We start from the raw sequence: 22,990 nt of genomic DNA, 5'->3' as shown, positions 1-22,990 counted from the left end.
TCCCTCCCTTTTGTCTATAGAAGAGCCCTCAGCGCTTGCTTTGTGCATTCTTTCTTTTTTTGGGGGATGCCAATGTCCCAGAGAGCAGCGCTGCTGCTGATCCATTCATTTGAAATCTGAAAGCGGCGCCAACAACAAGCAGAGGCTGGATCACACTTCTCTTTCTGGCATCCCCCCCCCCCCCCGCTGTCTTGCTCTTACATCTCTTTCCTTTTTTCTTTTTCATTTTGCTTCCAGTCATCGAGTGTTCTTTATTGGTCCTGGGTTTCAAGGCCTTTTTTTTTTTTCTTAACGCTTTTTCCGAAATGGCTCCCTATTGCAGCTCGTCTAAATCACAGGTTCCTTCATCCCCTTTCTCACGTTGTTCAACATGAAAGGACTTTTTTTTATTTTTTAAATATACTTTCCATATCTGGTTCGACCTGCTTCATATTTTAGTTTTAGCTGATGCATATGCAATTGAGGGGGTTCGTCCACGTGCCGTAGATTGTGGGAGACGAGAGACAGTGACAGGACCCGCTCATCTGCATGTCCAACTCCCATTTGGCAGTAACTCTAACCTGCGGCGGATTGTTAGAATACGCGATCTCCTGTTTCTTCTCAACAGTCCAAGAAAATTTAGGTGAGAAACAGGCCGTGCAGAGGCTGAATGTCCATTCATTTCTCATTCATAATGGCTTGTTTAAAAGTCTGTTGACAACATCCACCTGTGAGGAAAACAGTTGTCTGGACTCAAACCTCCAGTGTTGATGGAGTGACGGGGGAGCTGAGTGGGGGGGGCTGGACTTCCAAATTAGAGGATCTATTCCTTGTACTTGGTGTGTTATACCACGTCCATCTTCATCGACACCAATCTTTCCAGAAGTGTCAAATCACCAGTGGATATTCCACTGCATATACGTATGAAAGTATGTATATGTATGTGACGAATAAACCTCTTGAATCTTGATAGAAATGTAGTTCATACAATTGTGGTGTGGAGGTCGTGGGGTTAGAGTCCCTTGAGTGTCTGGGGTCGAGATAATTGTGGCTGTACGCCTGTTGCTCGTCAGAGCAATCAACGGGCAACAGGTAAATCACCCACCCCCCCCCACACACACACAAACACAGACACACACAGACACACACAGACACACACACACAGGGAGAGCCTCATGACGTGTGTCCACCTGCTCCGGGCTTGTTACATCTTGCCGCTCTCTCCAGTAAACTGTAGTGTCTGCAACATCTCATTTCGCTCATTTCAAAGAGACTTTTTAGACCAAGGTCTGAAAAGTGAAGCTCTGGGCTTTGTTTGGGAAAAACTAAACTCAGGCTGTTTAGCCATCGGAACTCCTGAGTGCTCTCTAAATCCGAAATGAATGGATATTCAGCTTCTGCGTGGCCTGGCACCTCAAATATCAATTGAAACATTTTGTTTGGGCTGTTTGGGGTAAATAGGAAATCTTATATTCTAACAATCCTCCGTTGCAGTTCCAGAATACATGGCAGGCGGAGCGTCTGATTGGTTCGTCGAGTTTGTTGCTTCACCCTGTTGCCTTTTTTTGCATAAAGTTAAGCTTGAAGCTTAACCTTTGTTTAAAAGTTGAAGCTTAACTTTTGTTGTCGCGTCGCTTGGTGTTGCCGGCTGCCAGAGAGAATGAATGACTTTTTAAAAAGCAGCTGAAGACCAAACCTGTTGCAGCTGGCCTTTGTTGCATTTCTGTCTTTGTATTGAGCCCTAATCTGTTTTATAATGCAATATCTCAAACTACAAGATTGCATACAAGTCTTCACCTGAGCCATGCCACTGGTGTAGCAGAGCTCCACCCCGTCCAGACCTCAGTGATATCCAGCTGGAGTGGATGCCCGGAGTGGGAGAGTGTGGGGGTCGGTGCGGGAGTGTGGCGCAATTTGTATTTCATCTTCATTATTCGATGATAATGAAGCAGGAGAGAATGACCCCGTCCTGATTAGTGTGTTGTTAAAGGAGGCTGAGCGCTGAAGGATGGCTCCATCTCCAACGGGTGGGGTGAGGTCTGGTGGACGGACACCAACTCAAACAACAAAGCCTTTCTCATTCTCCTTTGATTAGATGTAAATGATGATGGCCTGAAACCTCCAGCGTTGGCAGAGTGACTGAATACCATCCGGCGGCGGGGGCTGGACCCCCACGTTGGAGTGACACATTTTCCCTCTTTATTTTGTGTCTTTCATCTTCATCAATAAAAGCTTATGAGTGGAATCCAAGCAGTGTCAAATTATCAGTGGATAGAAATGTTATCAATGACTTGTTCCAAAGGGAAAAACACTCAAGTAAAGGAATCAATAATTAAACAAGAAATGAATAAAATGTATATAGTAACTACTATTCAGTATAATATACTAGTAAATATTATATAAAGTACTATATAATTGGTACTCATATTTAGCCATGGAATGAAGATTTGAATTAACAAGGTCAAACAAAAATATGGGCTATGTGGCTGCTTTCATACCTTTTGGGTGAATTTTTTTTATTTTTTATTTTTTTTATTTCATTTATATTTTGGAGCCAGCACCACTTATTTAATGTGTTACAATTCACATATCTGACAACATCATTCAAACATGAATATATCACTCAAATACTTAGTCATCCGTCTTAGAAATGTCCCGTGTAGGATATGAAGTAACCCCACGTGGGGGTTCGACCTAAAGGTTGAGAATGTCTGAAGACAAACTTAAAAGGCATCCATTGAAAGGAAGGCGTTTTTTCCATTGGCAGACATAACACTTACAGTTGACAGCCATACTTTAAATGTAGCTGCTGTTGAAAAACAATGTAAATGATAAGAAAATATATATAATATGCATATTTCTCGAATTTTATATCATATTATATCATTCGATTTCATGTATATAAATAACAAAATTAAAATACCTTTCTCTTGTTGTTGGGACTGACGTACAAATAGCTGAGTATGGTTTTGGCTCCGACCTTCTCGTTCAGCTTTTGGTACGTAGCTCCGTAGTCCGTCGACCTGGAATGGAAACAGGAAGCGGTGGTGAAACACACTGGTGAACACGCTGGTGAAACACGCTGGTGAACAGCCAGGTGAACAGCCAGGTGATCGGCCAGGTGAATAGCCAGGTGAACACGCTGGTGAGCGCGCTGGTGAATACCCAGGTGTGAACGCTGGTGAAAAAGCTGGTGAAAATCCTGGTGAAAACGTCAAAAACCACCCCGTTGAACACCCTGGTGAATATCCGTTTGAACATGTGATGCAATATAAAGATCCCACTGAACAAACACCCGAGTCCCTGTTTTGTAAAACAGACCAAGAGACAAACCTCCAAGGTCACTGTGATATTCTTCCCTCTAAATTTGAACAATAAATACGATTAAAGCGCTTATTAACCCTTACAACTCCTATTCTGCATTCATTATTTGAGTATGTGTGGTGAGGGAGGTCGTACCATGTGGTGTGCACACGCATATAGGTACCAAAGAAATGGAACAATACAGGAAAACCCTTTTTTTCACCGAGATGTCCGACGTCCTTGCTCTGGCTTTTCTCGGTTCCATCACATTCTGGATTTTTATCCCTGTGGCAAGAGATACCTCAGAACATCATTACCAAGAGAATTCCGTGTTAAAACTATTTCATAGAACTCTCTTGCTGAAAGAAAACTGCTAAATTACTGCCAGGGTCCTTTCAAGGTGAGTGAATGGTCATCTAAAGCAAACCGACCAGGGCTTACAAACGGAATTTAATTTAAATCTTCACGCATTTAAGGCTTCGCGCTTGTGCAGTTTCCCTTGAGCAAGGCACGGGCTCGAGAACTGAATTCGGTGGAGGCACCGGAGCAAGAAAGCTTGTTAAATCTGTGTTTTTCATCTCTATACAAATGCTCTCGGTATTCAATTCAATTAAATTTAAGAGGTTTATAAATGCAAGACAGTGACATTAAATTAATTAACCAAAAAGATTCTGCAGCTCTCCCCCGCTTACTGAGGTTCTCAGCACAACCGTGAACCCTCCATCATCCATCGCATCCAGTTACGTCTTCTGCCGCGTCCTCGTTCCCTCAACGCTCGGAGCAGCTTCATGTTTTCTTGAACTTAATTTCCCTTCGAAAAAAAACAAACAACCGTTGACGCTGTTTAAATCGTGACCAGCGCCGCGACGCCCGCGCTGACGCATTCAGACAAAGTGAAGCGAAGTGACGTTCAAAGCGCTAATGTGAAATAAAGCTCGACAGTGAGCTTTCGGAAGTGAAAATGTTCTGAATGGAGGTTTGGGTTATTAGCCATAATGTCGTAACCATCCAAGGCAGACTTACCACCAGCTATGAAATTATGAAACGATGGAATATGCTCATGGACTGCATGGTGCGGCAAAATGACTAGAGCCAGGCCGGGTGCGTCCAACAAAATATTTGCCGGGGGGGCCAATCACCATCACCACCATGTTCATGTCGCCGCTGCTACGACATCCACCTTGTTTTAAGGAAAACACCTTCGATCCGCGATGGCATGGAGAAGTACGACACCGCCCACAACCCTGGCGTAACGCCCACGTCTCTGATTGGTGGAGCTCGCCGTTACCACGGAAACGTTTACCGCCTCCCCTGAACGTCACCGTCGGCCCTCTGGGGAGCTGCCGCGGCCGCTGAACTCTACGGCCGCTGACGTTATGTTTGCCACGGAGCAACCGCCACTTCAACACTATTTTACCCGAATAAACACCACACTGTACGATGACGAAGGTTAAATTCCAGAAGAAAAGGAACGGCATCATTCACCAGGGTTGACGGGCTGAGTGGTCCCTTCACCGTTCAAATTATTATGTACACACATCTCATAGCTGGTTGGCTCGGTTCCAGGCTTTAAGCGACTTACATAAGGGTTTTTCCGAAAACGTCAACGGAGTAAATGAATGGGGAGGCTCCATTCCGGAGCCGGAGCCGTTTAAAAAGTGAGCAGTCACTGTTGAGCTGAATATTTGACGTCCGTGAAGCTGCCGAATGAGAAGCCGGCGCCGTTCCAGTGGAGTGCAGCTCAATCAAGGTGCTGCTCTGCATCCGCATCGAGTCAAGGAAAAAAAGGGGGAATGGACGCCTGGAAACGCAGCAAAGCACTCAAGGAGGCTCCACACGCAGGCCATCCAGGGACATCGAGCATCGAGTTTCCATTTCCTTCATCACCCTCAGTGATCCATGTTATACACATTCACATCCAACTTATACACGTTCACATCCAACTTTTACACATTCACATCCAACTTATACATATTCACATCCAACTTATACACATTCACATCCAACTTATACACATTCACATCCAACTTATACACATTCACATCCATGTTATACACATTCACATCCAACTTATACACATTCACATCCAACTTATACATATTCACATCCAACTTATACACATTCACATCCATGTTATACACATTCACATCCAACTTATACACATTCACATCCATGTTATACACATTCACATCCAACTTATACACATTCACATCCAACTTATACACATTCACATCCAACTTATACACATTCACATCCAAGTTATACACATTCACATCCAACTTATAAACATTCACATCCAACTTATACACATTCACATCCAACTTATACACATTCACATCCAAGTTATACACATTCACATCCAACTTATACACATTCACATCCAAGTTATACACATTCACATCCAACTTATAAACATTCACATCCAACTTATACACATTCACATCCATGTTATACACATTCGCAGTCAAGTTATACACATTCACATCCAACTTATACACATTCACATCCAAGTCTAGATAGATAGATAGATGGATAGATAGATAGATAGATGGATAGATAGATAGATGAGAATGGAGGGAGGATGAATGGATGGATGCATGGATGGATGGGTATGGGGGGTAATGGATGGATCATAGATAGTTGGATGGTATAGGAGATAATGGATAGATGGTTGGATAGATGGATAGATAGGTAGATAAGTGGATGGATGGATAGGTAGATAGATAGATAGATAGATAGATAGATAGATAGATAGATAGATAGATAGATAGATAGATAGATAGATAGATAGATGGATAGATAGATAGATAGGTAGATAAGTGGATGGATGGATAGGTAGATAGATAGATAGATAGATAGATAGATAGGTAGATAGATAGATGGATAGATAGATGATGGATGGATTCAAATCCAGTCCAAGTGGAGTAAGTCTAATGTCTCCGAAACTGAATAAACTGAAATAAGTAGAGATACTTGAAAGATGTACTTCAGTACTTGTACTTTGTTACTTTCCACCACTGTGAGAAAACAGAAAAATCCTCCTGTTGATCAAATGAAGTCACGTGTTAGTTCATCGCAGCAGCGTTGTAGGTATGACATCCAAATCATGTCAAATGTCAAATTTCCATCAATTCCATATCATTTTTAGCCCCTTTTTTCCATATAACTCAGTGACGTTCTTTATTTGGAATGTGATAAATTTATAAATGGCAGCTGCCTGAGGTGGCTGCAGGGTGCCAGCGCTACTTAAAGCCAGAGTGTTCCAGATGAATTTATGAAACCCAGGGCAGCATATCTTCTTCCAATGCATACACCCCTCCATCCCTCCATCCGAAAGCCCCCCTCCCTCCCCCCATCGTATCGCTGCCCTCGGGTTCCGTGGCAAACTTCCGTTCTGAAACCGGCTGCCAGCGATCGGACACAGAGCGTGATCCCCAACGCGGCTCAATTTCCATTCCTACGAAACGCCGACTTCCCCTCCAATATTCAGCGTTCTTTGATCCCACATTCCAGCAATCTTTCTTTATCTCTCTTTGTTTGTATGCAAGTACTATATGGTACTGTCTGTACTGCATGTATACACTGTCAGACACACATTCCCAAACGCTCATAAAACACGCACTCAGAAATGCACTCCAAAAGAAAATTAGCACTTAGATTTGCACCGAGGTACATACTAAGAAACACACTTGGATATGCACTTAGATATGCACTTGGAAATGCACTTGGAAATGCACTTGGAAACACATATAGAAACTAGGGCTGAACAATTTAGGAAAATAATCTAATTGCGAACTTTTTTTCAGACCAATATTGCAATGGCGATTTAGTATGTGATATTTTTGAAGTTCCTTATCTTGTGTATTATTAACTAAAAACAAGCAATAAATCATTCTATAGTAGTAGTATAGTAAAAAAAAAAAAAGCCAGACTGTTCTGGAAGAGGCTCCGTCTGGACTCCACAGGTGTTCCGGGCTCTGCCAGCAGCACAGGCCCGGCACAGCGCATCGCGGGAGGGTCACAGAAAAAGTGTCCCCATTACACACAGGTTCCTTCCATACTGTTCCATACGCACTTCTTTTGTTCCATAAGGAGACATTAAATGAAAACACACTGTTCTGGAGCACGGGTTGCTGGCACCTCATCACTGGCCGCCTATCTTGCCTCGAGGAAGAGCTGGCCCTGGACTGCCCTGTTGGTTATATCGCGTAACATTAAAAAATACTCTAACCTAATACACAGTAATCGGCGCCTTTGTGATTTGAAAATTGCGTCCTATTACATTGTGATGTCGGGTTGAATTCAATTAATCGTTCAGCCCAAATAGTGACACAAACAAACAAAAACAAACAACAAACAAAAGAAACAAACAACAAAAAGCATGAAGATATGCACTTGGAAACACACTCAGAAACATCCAGAAACACGCCTGTGACAAAATAAGAAACAAACTTAGAAACACGCTTAGAAACACCCAGAAACACACATGCAAACACACTTAAAAACACACTTGGAAACATGTTAAGAAAGACACTTGGAAACATGCTTGAAATTCGCATGTAAAAACACTTGAAAACACGCCTGTAAACACGATTCGAAAAACACTTGGAAAGACTAAGAAACATGCATGTAAACAAACTAAACGACGTCTGTATCTTGTGCCAGTTATTTCTCGTGCATGGAGCACAGCTGCTTCGTTCACCTTTCTGCTTTCCTTTATATTCCTTTCCACTCTTTCATTTATATTACGTCCATATACATGGAGTATCAATGCCGAAACAGTCTGCAGCATCGTCCGACATCTTGGGTGTGCTAAAGACCGCGTGTCATTGCATCATGTCCTGCCTCCTGCACCTTGTACCCACGCTCCGCCGCTCATCTCAACCAACCCGAGTTTTGCCAGCTTGGTTTGTTCCTGGATTTTTTAAAGGTCCAACTTTAGGGGTGTGGCTTGCAGCACTAAACATTTCTGATTGGTCGAGTACTCGCAGTATTTTTATTTCAGCCACCATTTTTTTTAAATCTGTAGCCGCAAACCGACTGTATGGACAGTTTATTCTTTTATTCTGAACACCACATGACTGTTTAAAATGACCATTTGTACAAAAAACTGAAAATGATTAGTTTTATGTTTTTTGATAAAAAACAAAAAGACAAAATGATCGTGTGTATGAATGTGTGTGTGTGTGTGTATGTGAATATATATATATATATGTATAAGTGAATTTGTATATGTGAATATATATGTGTGTATATACATTATGTGCATGTATATATATGTTTATATATGTGTGTGTATATATGTGTATGTGTATATATATATGTGTATATATGTATATATAGTGTATATGTGTGTATATATGTATATAAATGTGTGTGTATATATGTATATATACTGTATATGTGTGTTTATATATGTATATATACATATATTCTGGAAAAAATGTATAGACCACTCAAATTTTTTCTTCAATCGGCAATCAGCCATTCCATTCCAGCGTTGAATTCCAACACAGGCACACCTCATTCTACTTAATGAGGTACTGATGAAGTGGTCAACTGAACCGAATCCTATTTAATAAGGAAAAGTAGAAAAAACACTGGTGTGGTCATCACTATCCTCTTGTAATAGGACCCGCTGGGTGGCAAAAACAGTGCTAGTAGTACCTCAAAAATATGTGGAATCAAGTAAAAAAAAAGCTATTGAGCATGCCAAAAGAGTTAAAAATAAATGGTTTGAGTGAGGAAAATAAGGGTTTAATTCTGGCTTTACTGGCAGAGGGATACAGAGAGCGTCAGGTTGCTACCATCCTTAAAATTTCAAAGACGGTGGTTCAAAAGAACAAGGCCAAGCAGCAGACATTGGGGTCCACAAAGCTACAGACCGGCAGGGGGCGAAAGGGACTCTCCACTTACCGGGGTGACCCACAACTTATTCGAATGTCACTCAACACCGTAGGATGACATCAAGTGACTTACAAAAACAATGGCAAATGGCAGCTGGGGTGAAGTGAACGGCGAGGTCGGTTCCAAACAGGCTCCTAGGGGCAGGGCTGAACTCATGCAAAGCTATAAAAAAGACCGTCATCAATGAGAAGCAAAGAAGTGCCAGTCTGCAAAAGAACATAAGGATTGGACAGTATTGGACTGGAGTAAGGTCATCTTCTCTGATGAATCAAATTTTCGGCTTTGCCCAACACCTGGTCGTCTAATGGTTTGACAGAGACCTGGAGAGGCCTACAAGCCACAGTGTCTCGCAGCCACTGTGAAATTTGGTGGAGAATCGGTGATGATCTGGGGGTGCTTCAGCAAGCTGGAATCAGGCAGAAGTGTCTTTGTGAAGGACGCATGAATCAAGCCAAGTACAAGGTTGTCCTGGAAGAACACTTGCTCCCTTCTGCTCTGACAATGTTCTCCAACTCTGAGGATTGTTTTTTTCCAGCAGGACGAGGCTCCATGCCACAGCCGGGTCCAACAAGGTGTGGATGGACGACCACCAGATCAAGACCCTGTCACGTTCGGCCCAATCTCCAGACCTGAATCCCATTGAGAACCTCTGGAATGTGATGAAGAGGAAGATGGATGGTCACAAGCCATTAAACAAAGCAGAGTTGCTTGAATTTTTGCGCCAGGAGTGGCATCAATTCACCCAACAGCAATGGGAAAGACGTGGAGAGCATGCCAAGAGGCATGGAAGCTGTGATTAAATATAAGGGTTATTCCACCAAATATTGATTTCTGAACTCTTTCTTTGTTAAAACATGAGTATTGTGATCTTCATAAATTAATATTTTGGTGTGGGGATGGTCTGGTTGAGCAGTCACACCTGACCTGGATCCAGGCGATTGGGTCATCGTGGCTGCATACCTGTTGCTCGTTGGTTGGGCCAACGAGCAGCAGGTAAAACTGCCATCCCCACACTCACTCAGGATAGGAGCCCTGTCATGACATGTTCTATCTGCTCCTGGTTGATTCCACCCAGCCTCCTCTCTGCAATAAACTGGTGTCTACAACCCATCGTCTTCTGTGTCTCTGTGCCGGACGGCCCATGCTTAGAAACAAGCTTTGAAACACGCTTTGAAACACGCTTAAAAACACACGTAGAAACAAATTTAGAAACACGATTTGAAACACGCTTAACAATGCGCCTGAAAACAAACTTAGAAACAAACGTAGGAAATCACTTAGAAACATGCTTAGAAACACGCTCAGAAACATGCTTAGATACACACCTTAAAAGCACACTTTGAAACACACTTAGAAACGCACTTAGATACACACTTAAAAGCACACTTTGAAACATGCTTAGAAACATGCTTAGACATGCTGAGACACACACTTTGAAACACGCTTAGAAACATGCTTAGATACACACCTTAAAGGCACACTTTGAAACACACTCAGAAACACACTTAGATACACACTTAAAAGCACACTTTGAAACACACTTAGAAACGCACTTAGATACACACTTAAAAGCACACTTTGAAACATGCTTAGAAACATGCTTAGACATGCTGAGACACACACTTTGAAACACGCTTAGAAACATGCTTAGATACACACCTTAAAGGCACACTTTGAAACACACTTAGAAACACACTTAGATACACACTTAAAAGCACACTTTGAAACATGCTTAGAAACATGCTTAGACATGCTGAGACACACACTTTGAAACACGCTTAGAAACATGCTCAAAAACAGACTTAGAAACAAACTTAGGAAATCACTTAGAAACACAATTAGATAAACACTTAGAAACACGCTCTGAAACACACGTAGAAAAACACTTTGGAGCACACTTACGGTAGAAGTACACTTAGATACACACTTTGAAACACACTTCAAAACACTTTTAAACACACATTGAAACACACTTTGAAACACTTTGAAACATACTTTGAAACACACTTAGAAGTACACTTAGATACAGACTTAGAAGCACACAACAAAAAGCACTTGGAAACATGCTTAGAAGCACTCAAACACTTCCGGAAACGCGCTTAGAAACACTTTTAAACACGCTTAGAAACACTTTGAAACGCGCTTTGAAACACGCTTTGAAAGCTTTGGGATAATTTCAGGGTTGCAGTGCATGTGTGAAAGCAGCTTTCTAAACAAACTTTAGTCCATCTGACGTCCTAGCGGGGAAATGACGTTTCCACTTCTCTTGTAACTACTCGAGTGAAATTAAACGCTATTCCAAACGACTCTGTAATGTTTCAATGCGTTCTCTTGAGCGGGGCTTTATTTTGGTGAGGCATCAGATTCTTAATGTGCGCTGCCAAACCTGAGCTGCCGATGATCACACCATTAACAGCCTAATTCCACTGATACAGGGTATTATCCAAAGACAGGTCGATAATATGAGGTTAGAGCAATCATATAATGGTACATTTAGCACAGGCCGGCGGGCGCTTTCCATTAAAAACAGTGAGTGGGAATTAGTGGAGGGAAAAACAAAAAAAAACAAAAGTGAAATAATGCATTATGACTGTTGCAGCAGTCCTGTCAGCTCATAATAAAACGCTGAGGTGGAAAAAAAAAAAGCTTAATTTGGGTAAAGGTGCTTTCATACTTTGTTTCTCAAGTACTTAGTTGGGCATGAGTCAAATTCATTAAGGTTTTTGGAGCACGTTCCAAACTCCCCTCTTTGCAAAGTTATGGAGAACCCATTTCTGGAAAGGCTCCTGGCTCCAGTTATAAGCTTTTATCTTAAACTTAAACTAATATCAGGGAGGGCGGAGTTCTAATTACCATCTATCTAATCTATCCATCATCTATCTATCTATCTATATATCTATCTACCTATCTATCTATCTATCTATCTATCTATCTATCTATCTATCTATCTATCTATCTATCTATCTATCTATCTATCTATCTATCTACCTATCTATCTATCTATCTATCTATCTGTCTGTCTGTCTGTCTGTCTGTCTGGCTGTCTGTCTGTCTGTCTGTCTGTCTGTCGGTCGCAAAGCAAGCCAAATTAATTTAAATAGTAGAATAATTCAACAATTAAAATAATGAAATACATTAAAAACAGGGTAAGAATAAGCTAATAAAAGTAGATGTGCAAAGTGGCATTTCATAAAAATTGTAAACCTGCTCGTTTTCAGATTTGGGATCATCAATGGAGACTGTGAAGGATGGCCGTCATTCCTCAGCGAATTATGCAGTCTTGGATTGGCCCGTCATGACGACAACAAGCTCGTTAGAGACAGCAATGGAGAATGTTGTCAACAGTCGTCGAAACTATCCGTCACAGATGAATGAAATGAAAGGATATTCAGCTTCTGCGTGGCCTATTTCTCGCCTCAAATTAGATCAGAGTTGTTCGCCGTGTCACGTCTCATTTGCATGAACTTGAACGGAGCTCGACTTATTTCGTCGCGCCGCTCTCCCAGCCACCGTCGCTCGGCGTCGCTGGCTGCCAGAGACAGTGAACCACTTCCTGTCGCCTTTGTTGCTGCATGTGTGTTTTTAGTAGGGGACCCATTCTTCAGTGCTTGTGCGCATATATTTGGGTCTCTGATGGCTCTAGGAACACGCAAACTGTGAAATAAGACCGCCCAGCGTTTTTTTGTCCAAATGTCCTCAAACGGGCTGCTCAGCTTCCCTGCTCTGATCGACTTCGCCGTGGGAGTCATTCTAATTAGAGCCGCCCTCCGTCTGAGTAACTCACCGAGCTAATGTTTGAAAAGTTATTCTGCCGTGTTTCTCTTTCTAAAAAAAAAGAGAAATGTTTGCCGTTGATAGACTGTCGGCTGCGGTGTCCGATCTGCTGTGCGCTTCTCCAAACAAAAACAATTGAAAGTAGTGTTTTTATTGTTGACATATGTATTTATAATATTATTTATATGGACATTTACATGGAACCAAAAATCCCCGCGTTGCGTCCGTGTCCCCCACAAGCTTGAAGCACGGCAACGAAAGTCTGAACTAACTTTTAAATTAGGCCTCGTAGATCCAATATGAGGGAAGATTCAGCAACTGGATTGCTTATATCTCGCCTACAATTGGTTCGGAAAACAGATTTTGGTGGACTGATGAGGTGAAATCAGTGAAGGTTATGAGGTAAATACAACGAAAGCCGAAAGCCGTGCTCAAACGCCATTGGCTCACGGAACTCGGGGCCCCTGGAAGGCTGCTCCTCCCTCAAGAAACAGCCACTTTTGGAACCGGAGGGTATAGAGGTATGTTAGAATGGCTAGAGTGCAGAATATATGTAGTTTTTTCAGCAAAAAACATGGAACCTGTATCTAGATACTTATATTAACTTTTTGAAAGGGAGCAGAATAGGTCCTCTTTAAAGTATCTGTACTTACTTTTTTCCTTGTTTTTAAAATCAGGTTTTCTTCTTTTTTGGAATTTGCTGTTACCTATTTCATTCTGTGAGGCACATAGAATTGCTTGAATTTGTGTAGGAAATGTGCTGTATGAATAAAGTTGCCTTCGTACTTAACCCTTGTGTGGCGTCATGGGACCCGGTTTTCAGTGTTTACTAAAATAAAATATGATTCAATGAATTATCTTTGTAATGTAATCTTAAACTAATTGTGGGTGAAGAACTCGTGGCCAACAGCACCCAAAACCAAATGGATTTCAATGTCACGAAAGGAGTGGTGGACAGTTTAGATAATCAACCATCATTAGTGATGAAAACCTTTTTGCATTTATGTTAAACAGGACAAGCTTAGCCGAGACACACACACACACACACACACACACACACAGACACACACACACACACACACACAGACACACACACACACACACACACACACACACACACACACACACACACACACACACACACACACACACATGCAGATGGAGGCCGTGAAAAGTTTTTCCCGCAGCATTTATTTACGTTTAAGGCTCGTCCTTCCTCCGGGGGCAGGCCAGGAGCGGTGGGCAGCTCACAATACAGCGCCCGGTCACCAACTGATGATCTTTGTTGTGCATGTTTCTAGTTGGGGGTTTTTAATGATGTAATATGGAGGAAACCCCGCGTGAGCACGGGGAGAACATGCAAACTCCACACAGAAATGCCCCTCATCAAGAGATACCCTCCGGAGCGCGGTGCCAACAGCGCCCCAGGCGGAAATCGAACCCAATATTTGATCAAGATGAACATTCCTGTCCATGTCTGGATTATAAGTTGTTTTTTTTGTTTTTTTTTACAAATATCACATTTTATCACTAAAAGCTAATAGCACTTGTATGAATAAATATGATCCAGCAGAGATAAATGCTAAATGTAACCACACATGCTGTCTATATTGCTTGTAATTGAGATAAAGTCAACATCTGTTTATTATTTGTAATAGATTGATTTCATAGATTTTTAATAGATGTTATGGCTTTAATCTTTAAAAACCCGATGATGTTGTGGATCCATTGGACCCACGGAGATTGGGTGAATAACAAAGACACCACACAAGGTTTGTTCTTTGCACTATTATTGTAAACTGTCATCAGGATCTGCATGAGCGCTGATCTGCAGAAAAAAAATTAGGGTACTACTTTATGAAGGGTTATAGACTAGTATGTTGCGTTATTACATTTTTTTGTTATTAGTAGTATTTATATTTCTGTAGATCAAAGGCAAGAGGAACTAATCCAGTGAACAAGTCAGATTGCTGTCGTTACGATAATTTCATTACCATATGCAAAATATTACCATATGTATTTCATTACCATAGCTAAACTATATTTTACTATGAGTTCATTGAAAATCTAAACTGTATATTTCTTGAGCTGTTTATAACTTATTTGTACTTTATTTTATATTTCATTAATTTAGTGGAATTTAGTGGGCGTAATCTAATCTTATCCAATATATTAATCCTGTATTATATGCTCTGTTATTAAGTACCTTTACTTTGATACTGAGCACATTCGGGAGCATTGAAGAGTACTTACTCCCCCGCAGGTGTAGCCTAATGCACTTAAACAATGTTATGATTTTCATAATTGGAGTTATTTTAATTATTTATAGAGTTCCTATATATTCATGTATAAATATTAGCATTTTATAAATACGTATTACAATTTTTATTAATGAATTTAGAACGATTCTGGGCTGATTTTGCGCCACTTTGCAAATCGAGGCCAGCTCCATTGTTTCGGAAGTGGGAACTTTTGAATTAAAAAGTCCTCTAAATGTTCACCTCTAACGCCATCAGTTTGAATTACAGTGATTAACTTAACGTTCCAGCAGAGTGAAGTGGAAAAAATGCCAGCGAGAGCATTTAGGGCTCCCACAAAATAAGTAAAAATACAAGTTTTAAAAGGTGAATAAGCCAGAGGAGTGTAGCGATACAGACGTGAAGCACATTAACATTTACAAAAACAATTAATATTATTAAAAGTTGCGGCGAGACAAAAAAAATCCTTCCTTCTGCTCCTTCGAAACAAAACTAGGAGCACTTCAGAGTTTCTCTTCAATAATAATGTCTGCATAAAAATACCATTGTGTACAATTAAGTTTAGAGGCTGAAAATCACGGTAAATTTATACATTAAAATGGGAAAACTTTCTCTGAATACAGTCTCGCTAGCAGGCTCATCAGCTTTCAGATTTTTCAGAGAGTTACATATTGTTAGCAGATATCATGGAGTTCAATTTAATACTAAAGACATTAACAAAGTGTTAATGTTAAAAGAGGAAAAAAAAGATAAAAACACTCAAGTATTAGGTTTAGCGTTGAGCTTTGGATTTTAAAACAACATGAATTAATGAGAAAGGAAGAACTTCACTAGATTTGTCAAAAGTAAAAGACACAATGTTCGTTGAAATGAATACCCCATAAGTCCTTGTAAGTCCTAATATCTGTGAAATTGAGTTAAGGAATTTTAAGGACCTGCAGACTCCCTGACAGGGACGGACTGCGACTAAAAAGTGGCCCTGAACCTTTTTACCCAGACCAGCCAACCACAACCAGCCTGCGGGTACTCCACCACCCCCGCCCCATCGATGCACATACAAACACACCGGCCCTTGATACCACCACTTATGGGTATAATGGATGGATACTCAAGGCTACTCTAACACTAAAACAGATTTATTTTAAGAGCAAGTGAAAGGTTTGTTGCCAGCAGGCCACCACGGTGAGGATACCATGATAGATTCAGGCCCTCAGTCGGCCCACGGAGTAACTGGCTCACTGGGATTTGTCCAGGTGCTCCCGATGGCCAGGCAGACTATGCTCATTTCATATGTATATAATATGTAATATAAACATAATGACTAATAACTAATACTAAGAAAAATAGTATAGAGGATAACAAAAATAGTACTAGTAATAATGTGACTACTACTGCTACTACTACTACTACTACTACTACTACTACTACTAATAATAATAATAATAATAATAATAATAATAATATTTGAATACTATTGTTTTTATAATAACTGCAAAGGAAAATACTTTTGAGATGAAGGGAATAGTAGTACTAATGGGTGTATGCTATCAGAATTTTTCCCCGGAGATTAACTCTTATTTTATCTCTTAATTTAATGGCTAATATAAATTTCGGATCTTACCTCCACAGTGAACTCTCGGTGACGCTGTTCAGGTTGAAGTCAAACAACTTGGTCAGCATCAGAATTACCTGCAGAGAAACGGCAAAACAAAAAAGGGGAACGTTATAACAACAGTCGTCATAGTTTTATTGTAAATTGTTACGTTTCTAAAACCCATCGTGGGCCATTAAAATGACACTCACACACACAGGGCAGTATAATCGGCAGATTATACTTTTCTTCGCTTTCTCAATCCCCAAATTCGTCCTTAAATCACATTGGAGCCCATGAGCAGCATTGTAAAATAAAGGGCTTTTTATTTATTTAACAGTCTCAAGGTGCAGTATTAGGGAAAAGTGGGTCAGACGCAGTCGAGTCTTGGGGGAAATCAGAGGAAGAAACAGCAGTTTCTCGCAGCATAAAAGAAGTCGAGCAGCGCCGAGGTTCATCCTATTTACTCTGTGACTGGAGGTGTATTTGAAAAATGTGAAATGCAGGAAAGTCAGACAAGGCAAAAGGGAAGAGAAGGCTTCAGAGGCAGCCATGTTGTTTCACTTCAAACCCGGCGATTTGAACAGTTGTATTCTATCTTTAGTCCTTGTTATTTGTGTTTTTTAAACTCTGTATCTCAGTTTGGAGGAAGTTTGGAGTTGTTGTGTTTGCTGTGGGTGTGTGGGTTATCTGATGACCCAGATGCATTGTGGTTAACTGTACATCGTTAGGATGGTCCTGTTATCCCGCCGGGCCAAAAGGAGCAGAAAGGTCTAATTTAACATAACGCATCCCTTCATGTGCCACTGCTTCCTTATCTCAAAACCATCCCGCTATCGAGGGAGAACCTGCCTCCTCTGCACAATGCAGCTGGAACACCGTAACAAGCAAAACAAATAAATATTTTGCCGGAGTGACTCCAGACACCTGAATCATTTCAAAGATTTGTTCACCTCGAGTGAACTTTACTACAACTGCTCTTTGTTACAACGTCCCTGCTCTTTATTACAACATACCTGCTCTTTGTTACAACGTCCCTACTCTTTGTTACAAGGTCCCTGCTCTTTATTACAACATTCCTGCTCTTTATTACAACATTCCTGCTCTTTATTTCAACGTACCTGCTCTTTGTTACAACCAACCTGCTCTTTGTTACAACATACATGCTCTTTATTTCAACGTACCTGCTCTTTATTACAACATTTCTGCTCTTTATTACAACGTACCTGCTCTTTGTTACAACGTCCCTGCTCTTATTTACAACATACATGCTCTTTATTTCAACGTACCTGCTCTTTGTTACAACATACATGCTCTTTATTTCAACCTACCTGCTTTTTGATACAATGTTCCTGCTCTTTGTTACAACCAACCTGCTCTTTGTTACAACATACATGCTCTTTATTTCAACATCCCTGCTCTTTGTTACAACATACATGCTCTTTATTTCAACCTACCTGCTTTTTGATACAATGTTCCTGCTCTTTGTTACGACCTACCTGCTATTTGATACAATGTTCCTGCTCTTTGTTACGACCTACCTTCTTTTTGAAAGAACATACCTGCACTTTGTTTCGATGCACCTGCTCTTTGTTACAACATAACGGTTGTTTGTTACAACATTCCTGCTCTTTGCACTTTATTCCACCTGTACCAAAACAACCTCAGTTTTATGTAGTCTACATTCTGTGTTATGTTGCGCCACTTTCCAGCAGCCGGCAACCGAGTCATCGCGTGACTTGTGTGACTTTGTGAAACACTTCCAACAGCATGGGGTTCCTGCCAGTACAAGCAGAACAGATGCACCTTGGGTAGTGGAATTACATTGTGAGGTTGGAGCTCCTGTGATCAAACCTTATTAAGTATGCACTAACATCTGTGCCCCCCCAACGCCGCCGAGCCGCCCAAAAAGCAGCAGCTCAGCTCAACCTGTGGCTGGCCGGCGGCAGAGAGGAAGGTGTGAGAAATAACAAGCAGAGTAAAGAGGCATCGATTGAGGGCGATCCAGGAGGAAGCGCTGCATTTTGGGGCGTTGGAGGGAATGAATAACCTTAAATGTCCGGGCTGGACCTCGGCATGCTGATGAGCCTCCAGGGCCATTTAGCCGTCCAGCTGGTGGCTCAGCACACTCCACCACACACATCGCGCTCTCTCTCTCTCCTCCTTTCTTTCCTTTCTTTCTGCTTCTTCTACTAATCCCAATGTCCGTTGTGGGGGAGGGGCTTCTACTTACTTTAGAGGGTTTTTGGAGAGCCGCAGAGTGGGTAGAGTGGGCACATTTGATAGATAGACAGACAGAGAGGAATATGATGTGTGATCTAGTCAAAATGATGTATCACAATATTGAATCGACACCTCAATATATCTAATTTGATGATATTGTGGTGGTTGCGTATTGGTGCTTTAATTGAATTTGATCAGAAATGATCAATAGTAATTTAAATATTATGATGATTGATCAGAACAGCTAGACTACAGCTTGAGGTTCAGAAAACTGCACTGCTTTATTGTAATGCAAAGACCACATATTACGATGACTAAAATCCAAGACGAAACCTAGTCTCACAATATTGATATAATTTTGATATATCGCTCTGCCATAGTTTGTGTGTATGTGTGTGTATATCTTCCGCTCTAAAGCTGCTTTCACTCATGAACTCCTGACAATATCCGGATAATCAGGACTGGACATTGTACAGAGTTGCCCTTTCACAAATGTGAAACACAAGAGAGATTGTCCTTGTCAGATGCATCCACATCTACTGGAAATACTTTGTTGGGTTTAGATGAGGGGCGGAGCGTGCAGGATGTGATGCAATGACGCTGCAGAGTTTTACAGCACACCGACTAATCAGTAATCGTGACATTTTTGCGTTCCTCCATGTATTTGGACCTATCCGCTATAAAATCAGAAGAGTGGAAAGGAATATGAAGAAAGGCATCAAGGACTACGAAGCGGCTACACTCCAACCCTCGGCGAGCAGGTGTGTTGATGACGTCAACAACACACAAATTCACAGTATTTCTGCTTTTTTCTTGCATAGCACACTATTTAAAATGAAATAATCCCACGACACTCTACCACTATCATGTTAACCACTAAAAATGTCAAGAGACATGTAGATCTGTGCTTATTATTATGGTCTATTTTCCACTGATAGTGATGCAAGACTCGTGAACGATTGGTTTGGAGTGCACAAATCTTTTCAATTACTCAAAAGAGTGCATGCTCCGCATAAATTGAGAATAATTACTGAGGATTCAATTAAAGATTCTTCTGACTATTCCGTTCACAACCTCGGAGCCAAACCGACTCTTCTGACTCCCGTTCAGGAAGTCCTCCCTCGCTCACCGCATGTTACACCGACCCCACTAAAAGAATTAACAATCAGAAAATTGAACCTTTCATCACTCCGAATAGTCGTCACTTTCCAACTGAAACTTGTTCTGCTCGAGCTCCTGTTCTGTCTGGAACTGATGAATTAGATAAATTAGTGCAGCCTTGCAATTCTGCTCTTGCGACACAAGAGCTAATTTCCGTTCTTTATTTTTTGTGGAATTGTAATAAAAAAAAAAAAAATGTTCAAGCCACACCTGGCGGTTGAAAATCCCTGCTCTAGAGGGCAGAGTGCTGTGGAGCGCTGTGCGGACTTGGCTTCCTCCGCTGAAGGACAGCGAGCGTCCAGAGCCTTCTGTCGGATGCATATGGAGAGGGAAGTGGGCGGCCGTCAGCGAGCAGCTCTGTCAGATGGACTCCCCCCGCAATGTGCATATGCTCCATCACTATCGCTGCCAATTGGGCCCACGGGCCCTTCCCCATGGTAAACACTAGGGATCCACCTCGGCCCGGCCACGGAGATATTAACCTCTGTAAGATCTGCACTGACTTACTGCACATACGACTTACAGTATGTTACGTTACATTACATCATTGGCTATGGTCAGTGACGCTTTTGTCCAAATGGTCTTACAATAAGGTCAGTCTTTGGTCTTTTGTCTGTTGTATTAAACCCCTGAATGTCTCAGTCACAGCTTAATCTTCCAGAGCAATAAGTAGCATTAGTAGAGTTAGATGTATTGATTTTTTTTTTTGTTTTTATGGGAAAGTAAGTCAGGGAAAGACGTCCTCGTGGGATAGATGGGTCGCTTTGCGGCGGCACGGCTCTGAGGAGAATTTAAATAAAGTGAAGCAGTGACATGAGAAGAGCTCCAGGTACAGATAATTAAAATAATGTTTACGTGTTTAAGCTGTGTTTAAACCCTGTGTGTGTGTGTTTGTTTCCTCCTAATGCCTTTGCTGCCGGCGCAGAGCTTTATCTCAGGCCGCTACAGGGATGGAAACCGTCCTTGGTTGGAGGAGAAAAAAATAAAGGCTCCCATCATGGATGGAAATCCCCAAAATATGCAAATACAAACAACAATTAGTGTATCCCAGGGCAGGAGGAGCAGAGTAAACAGATCTGAAACGGAGGATTCTGGACCACCGGCTCCGGAAACTGTTTGTTTTTCTCACAACTCGCTTATTTAATCACATGGGAGTAGGAAACTCCTGGGGAAATATCTCCCCATTTCCCCATTTCTTACATATACTAAGAAAAATAGATGAAAATAAATAAGAAGACAACTCTTTTAATTACTTTGTGCTTTTAAAGCATTGCTTTGTCACATTTTTTATTTATTCATTATAAAGATTCTCCAGGACAAATGGAATACATTGAATAATTTGTATAAACTATTATTTTATATATATTTATAGTATTTATATGAAATAACATAATAATAATATTAATGGATAGATAATAATTTCCTTATAAAATTGTTCCCATTACTCACAGCGCTTCTTTCGTTCCATAAGGAAACGGAGTAAAATTAACCACATCGCAAATAAAAAAATACACTGTCTTTGCGAGCCGATCGTGCCTGGATTAGCGCTGTTGGAGCGCGGGCGCCCAATCGCTAGTGGGTCGTAGGCCCTGTTGGAGTGGGAGACGGGCGCGCAAATTGCATCCCACTCTCAGCGGCCGTTTGGCCGAGTACATTTTCATATACGAGGAATCTGTCATAGTAAAGATTGGTGCATTGCTGTGCAGTCAATTAGCAGAACAAAAGAGAAGCAAAACAAACAAAAACTAAATAAAAATATTAAAAAAAAACATTAAAATATACAAACAATAGGCAAATAAATAACCAAAATACACGGACTATACAACAAGCATTTCAATTCACAGGATAAGTTAGGGTAAAAACCTGTACATAACAGATGCACATGCAAACATTCAGCTGTTTGTGAAGCAGTCACTGTTTCAAAATAAGAGCGCGTGCTGGCCATGAGAAATACAATGTGTGACCATGGGTGATATGTCTGGTGGGAAAAAAATTGAATCCGTTTATTGCCGTCATAAATCACTGTTTATTACTCGGACATGAACAGGGAGATATCACTTGACACAATTATAATAAAAAAAAGATAAGAGAAGGAACATTGTCCCCAAAACGAGCCAGGGATCCCTGCGCTGAATGAGAAATCCCCGCGAGCAGAGACTGAGCTGAACCGGAGCTCCACTTTGGAAGTAGGTTACCAACCTTCTTAAAATGTAAATGGAACCCGGGAAAGGTCGGGCTCATCGCTCCTGATCATCTGGTCAAACAAATTGAATTCATGAATTTCAATGAAATGTATACATTTTCAACGGAGGGGATTTTAGTATCAGAGAAAGATGTATCACTCCCAATGCAGTGTTATGAATTGGTCAAACTCGTAGTTTAATACTATATCAGTTGAATACGTGTAGTGACGATGGTGCTATATATAGTTTCCAGAGTTAAATTGACATTCTTCTGTCACTGATTGGATACGGTTTCTGGTTTCTGAGCCAATTAATTCCTTTCATTTTCCCCCAAACTTTCCAGGACTTGATGCCGACATTTCGAGAGCCGACCGTGCGGAGATTTTCTGACCCAAAAAGGCAATTTAACAGAAATACGTTCTATCCGAGCAATAACTGACTTAATTAAAACTTAATTAATTGCAGTTCCGTTCTCCTCTGAGACAGCGGCGACGCTTCCTACAGGCGACGCAGGCGCCCGCCGAGGGGGGGGGGGGCGCCTAAATCGCACTCAGGAAAAGAATAAGATACAGTGAGCGATCATTACAGGCGGGGTTGGAACCCCGGTCGCT

At 41.3% G+C, this 22,990-nt stretch overlaps 1 protein-coding gene across 1 annotated transcript in view; it reads right to left on the bottom strand.

Annotated features, from left to right (window-relative positions):
• Positions 1-22,990, bottom strand: part of LOC307229030 (VPS10 domain-containing receptor SorCS1-like) — a gene marked incomplete at its 5' end in the record, with an annotated part of 172,283 nt that overhangs the window by 69,602 nt on the left and 79,691 nt on the right. Inside the window, 2 exons of the mRNA XM_079998903.1 lie at positions 2,903-3,002; positions 16,843-16,910. Coding sequence (XP_079855029.1) covers positions 2,903-3,002; positions 16,843-16,910 — 168 coding nt within the window. The remainder of the gene's footprint in view (positions 1-2,902; positions 3,003-16,842; positions 16,911-22,990) is intronic.

This window comes from Zeus faber (assembly GCF_960531495.2).
Source record: "Zeus faber genome assembly, chromosome: 4".
NCBI lineage: Eukaryota > Metazoa > Chordata > Actinopteri > Zeiformes > Zeidae > Zeus > Zeus faber.
Note: the sequence above shows the minus strand (reverse complement) of the source record. Positions and strands in the feature narration are given on the sequence as shown.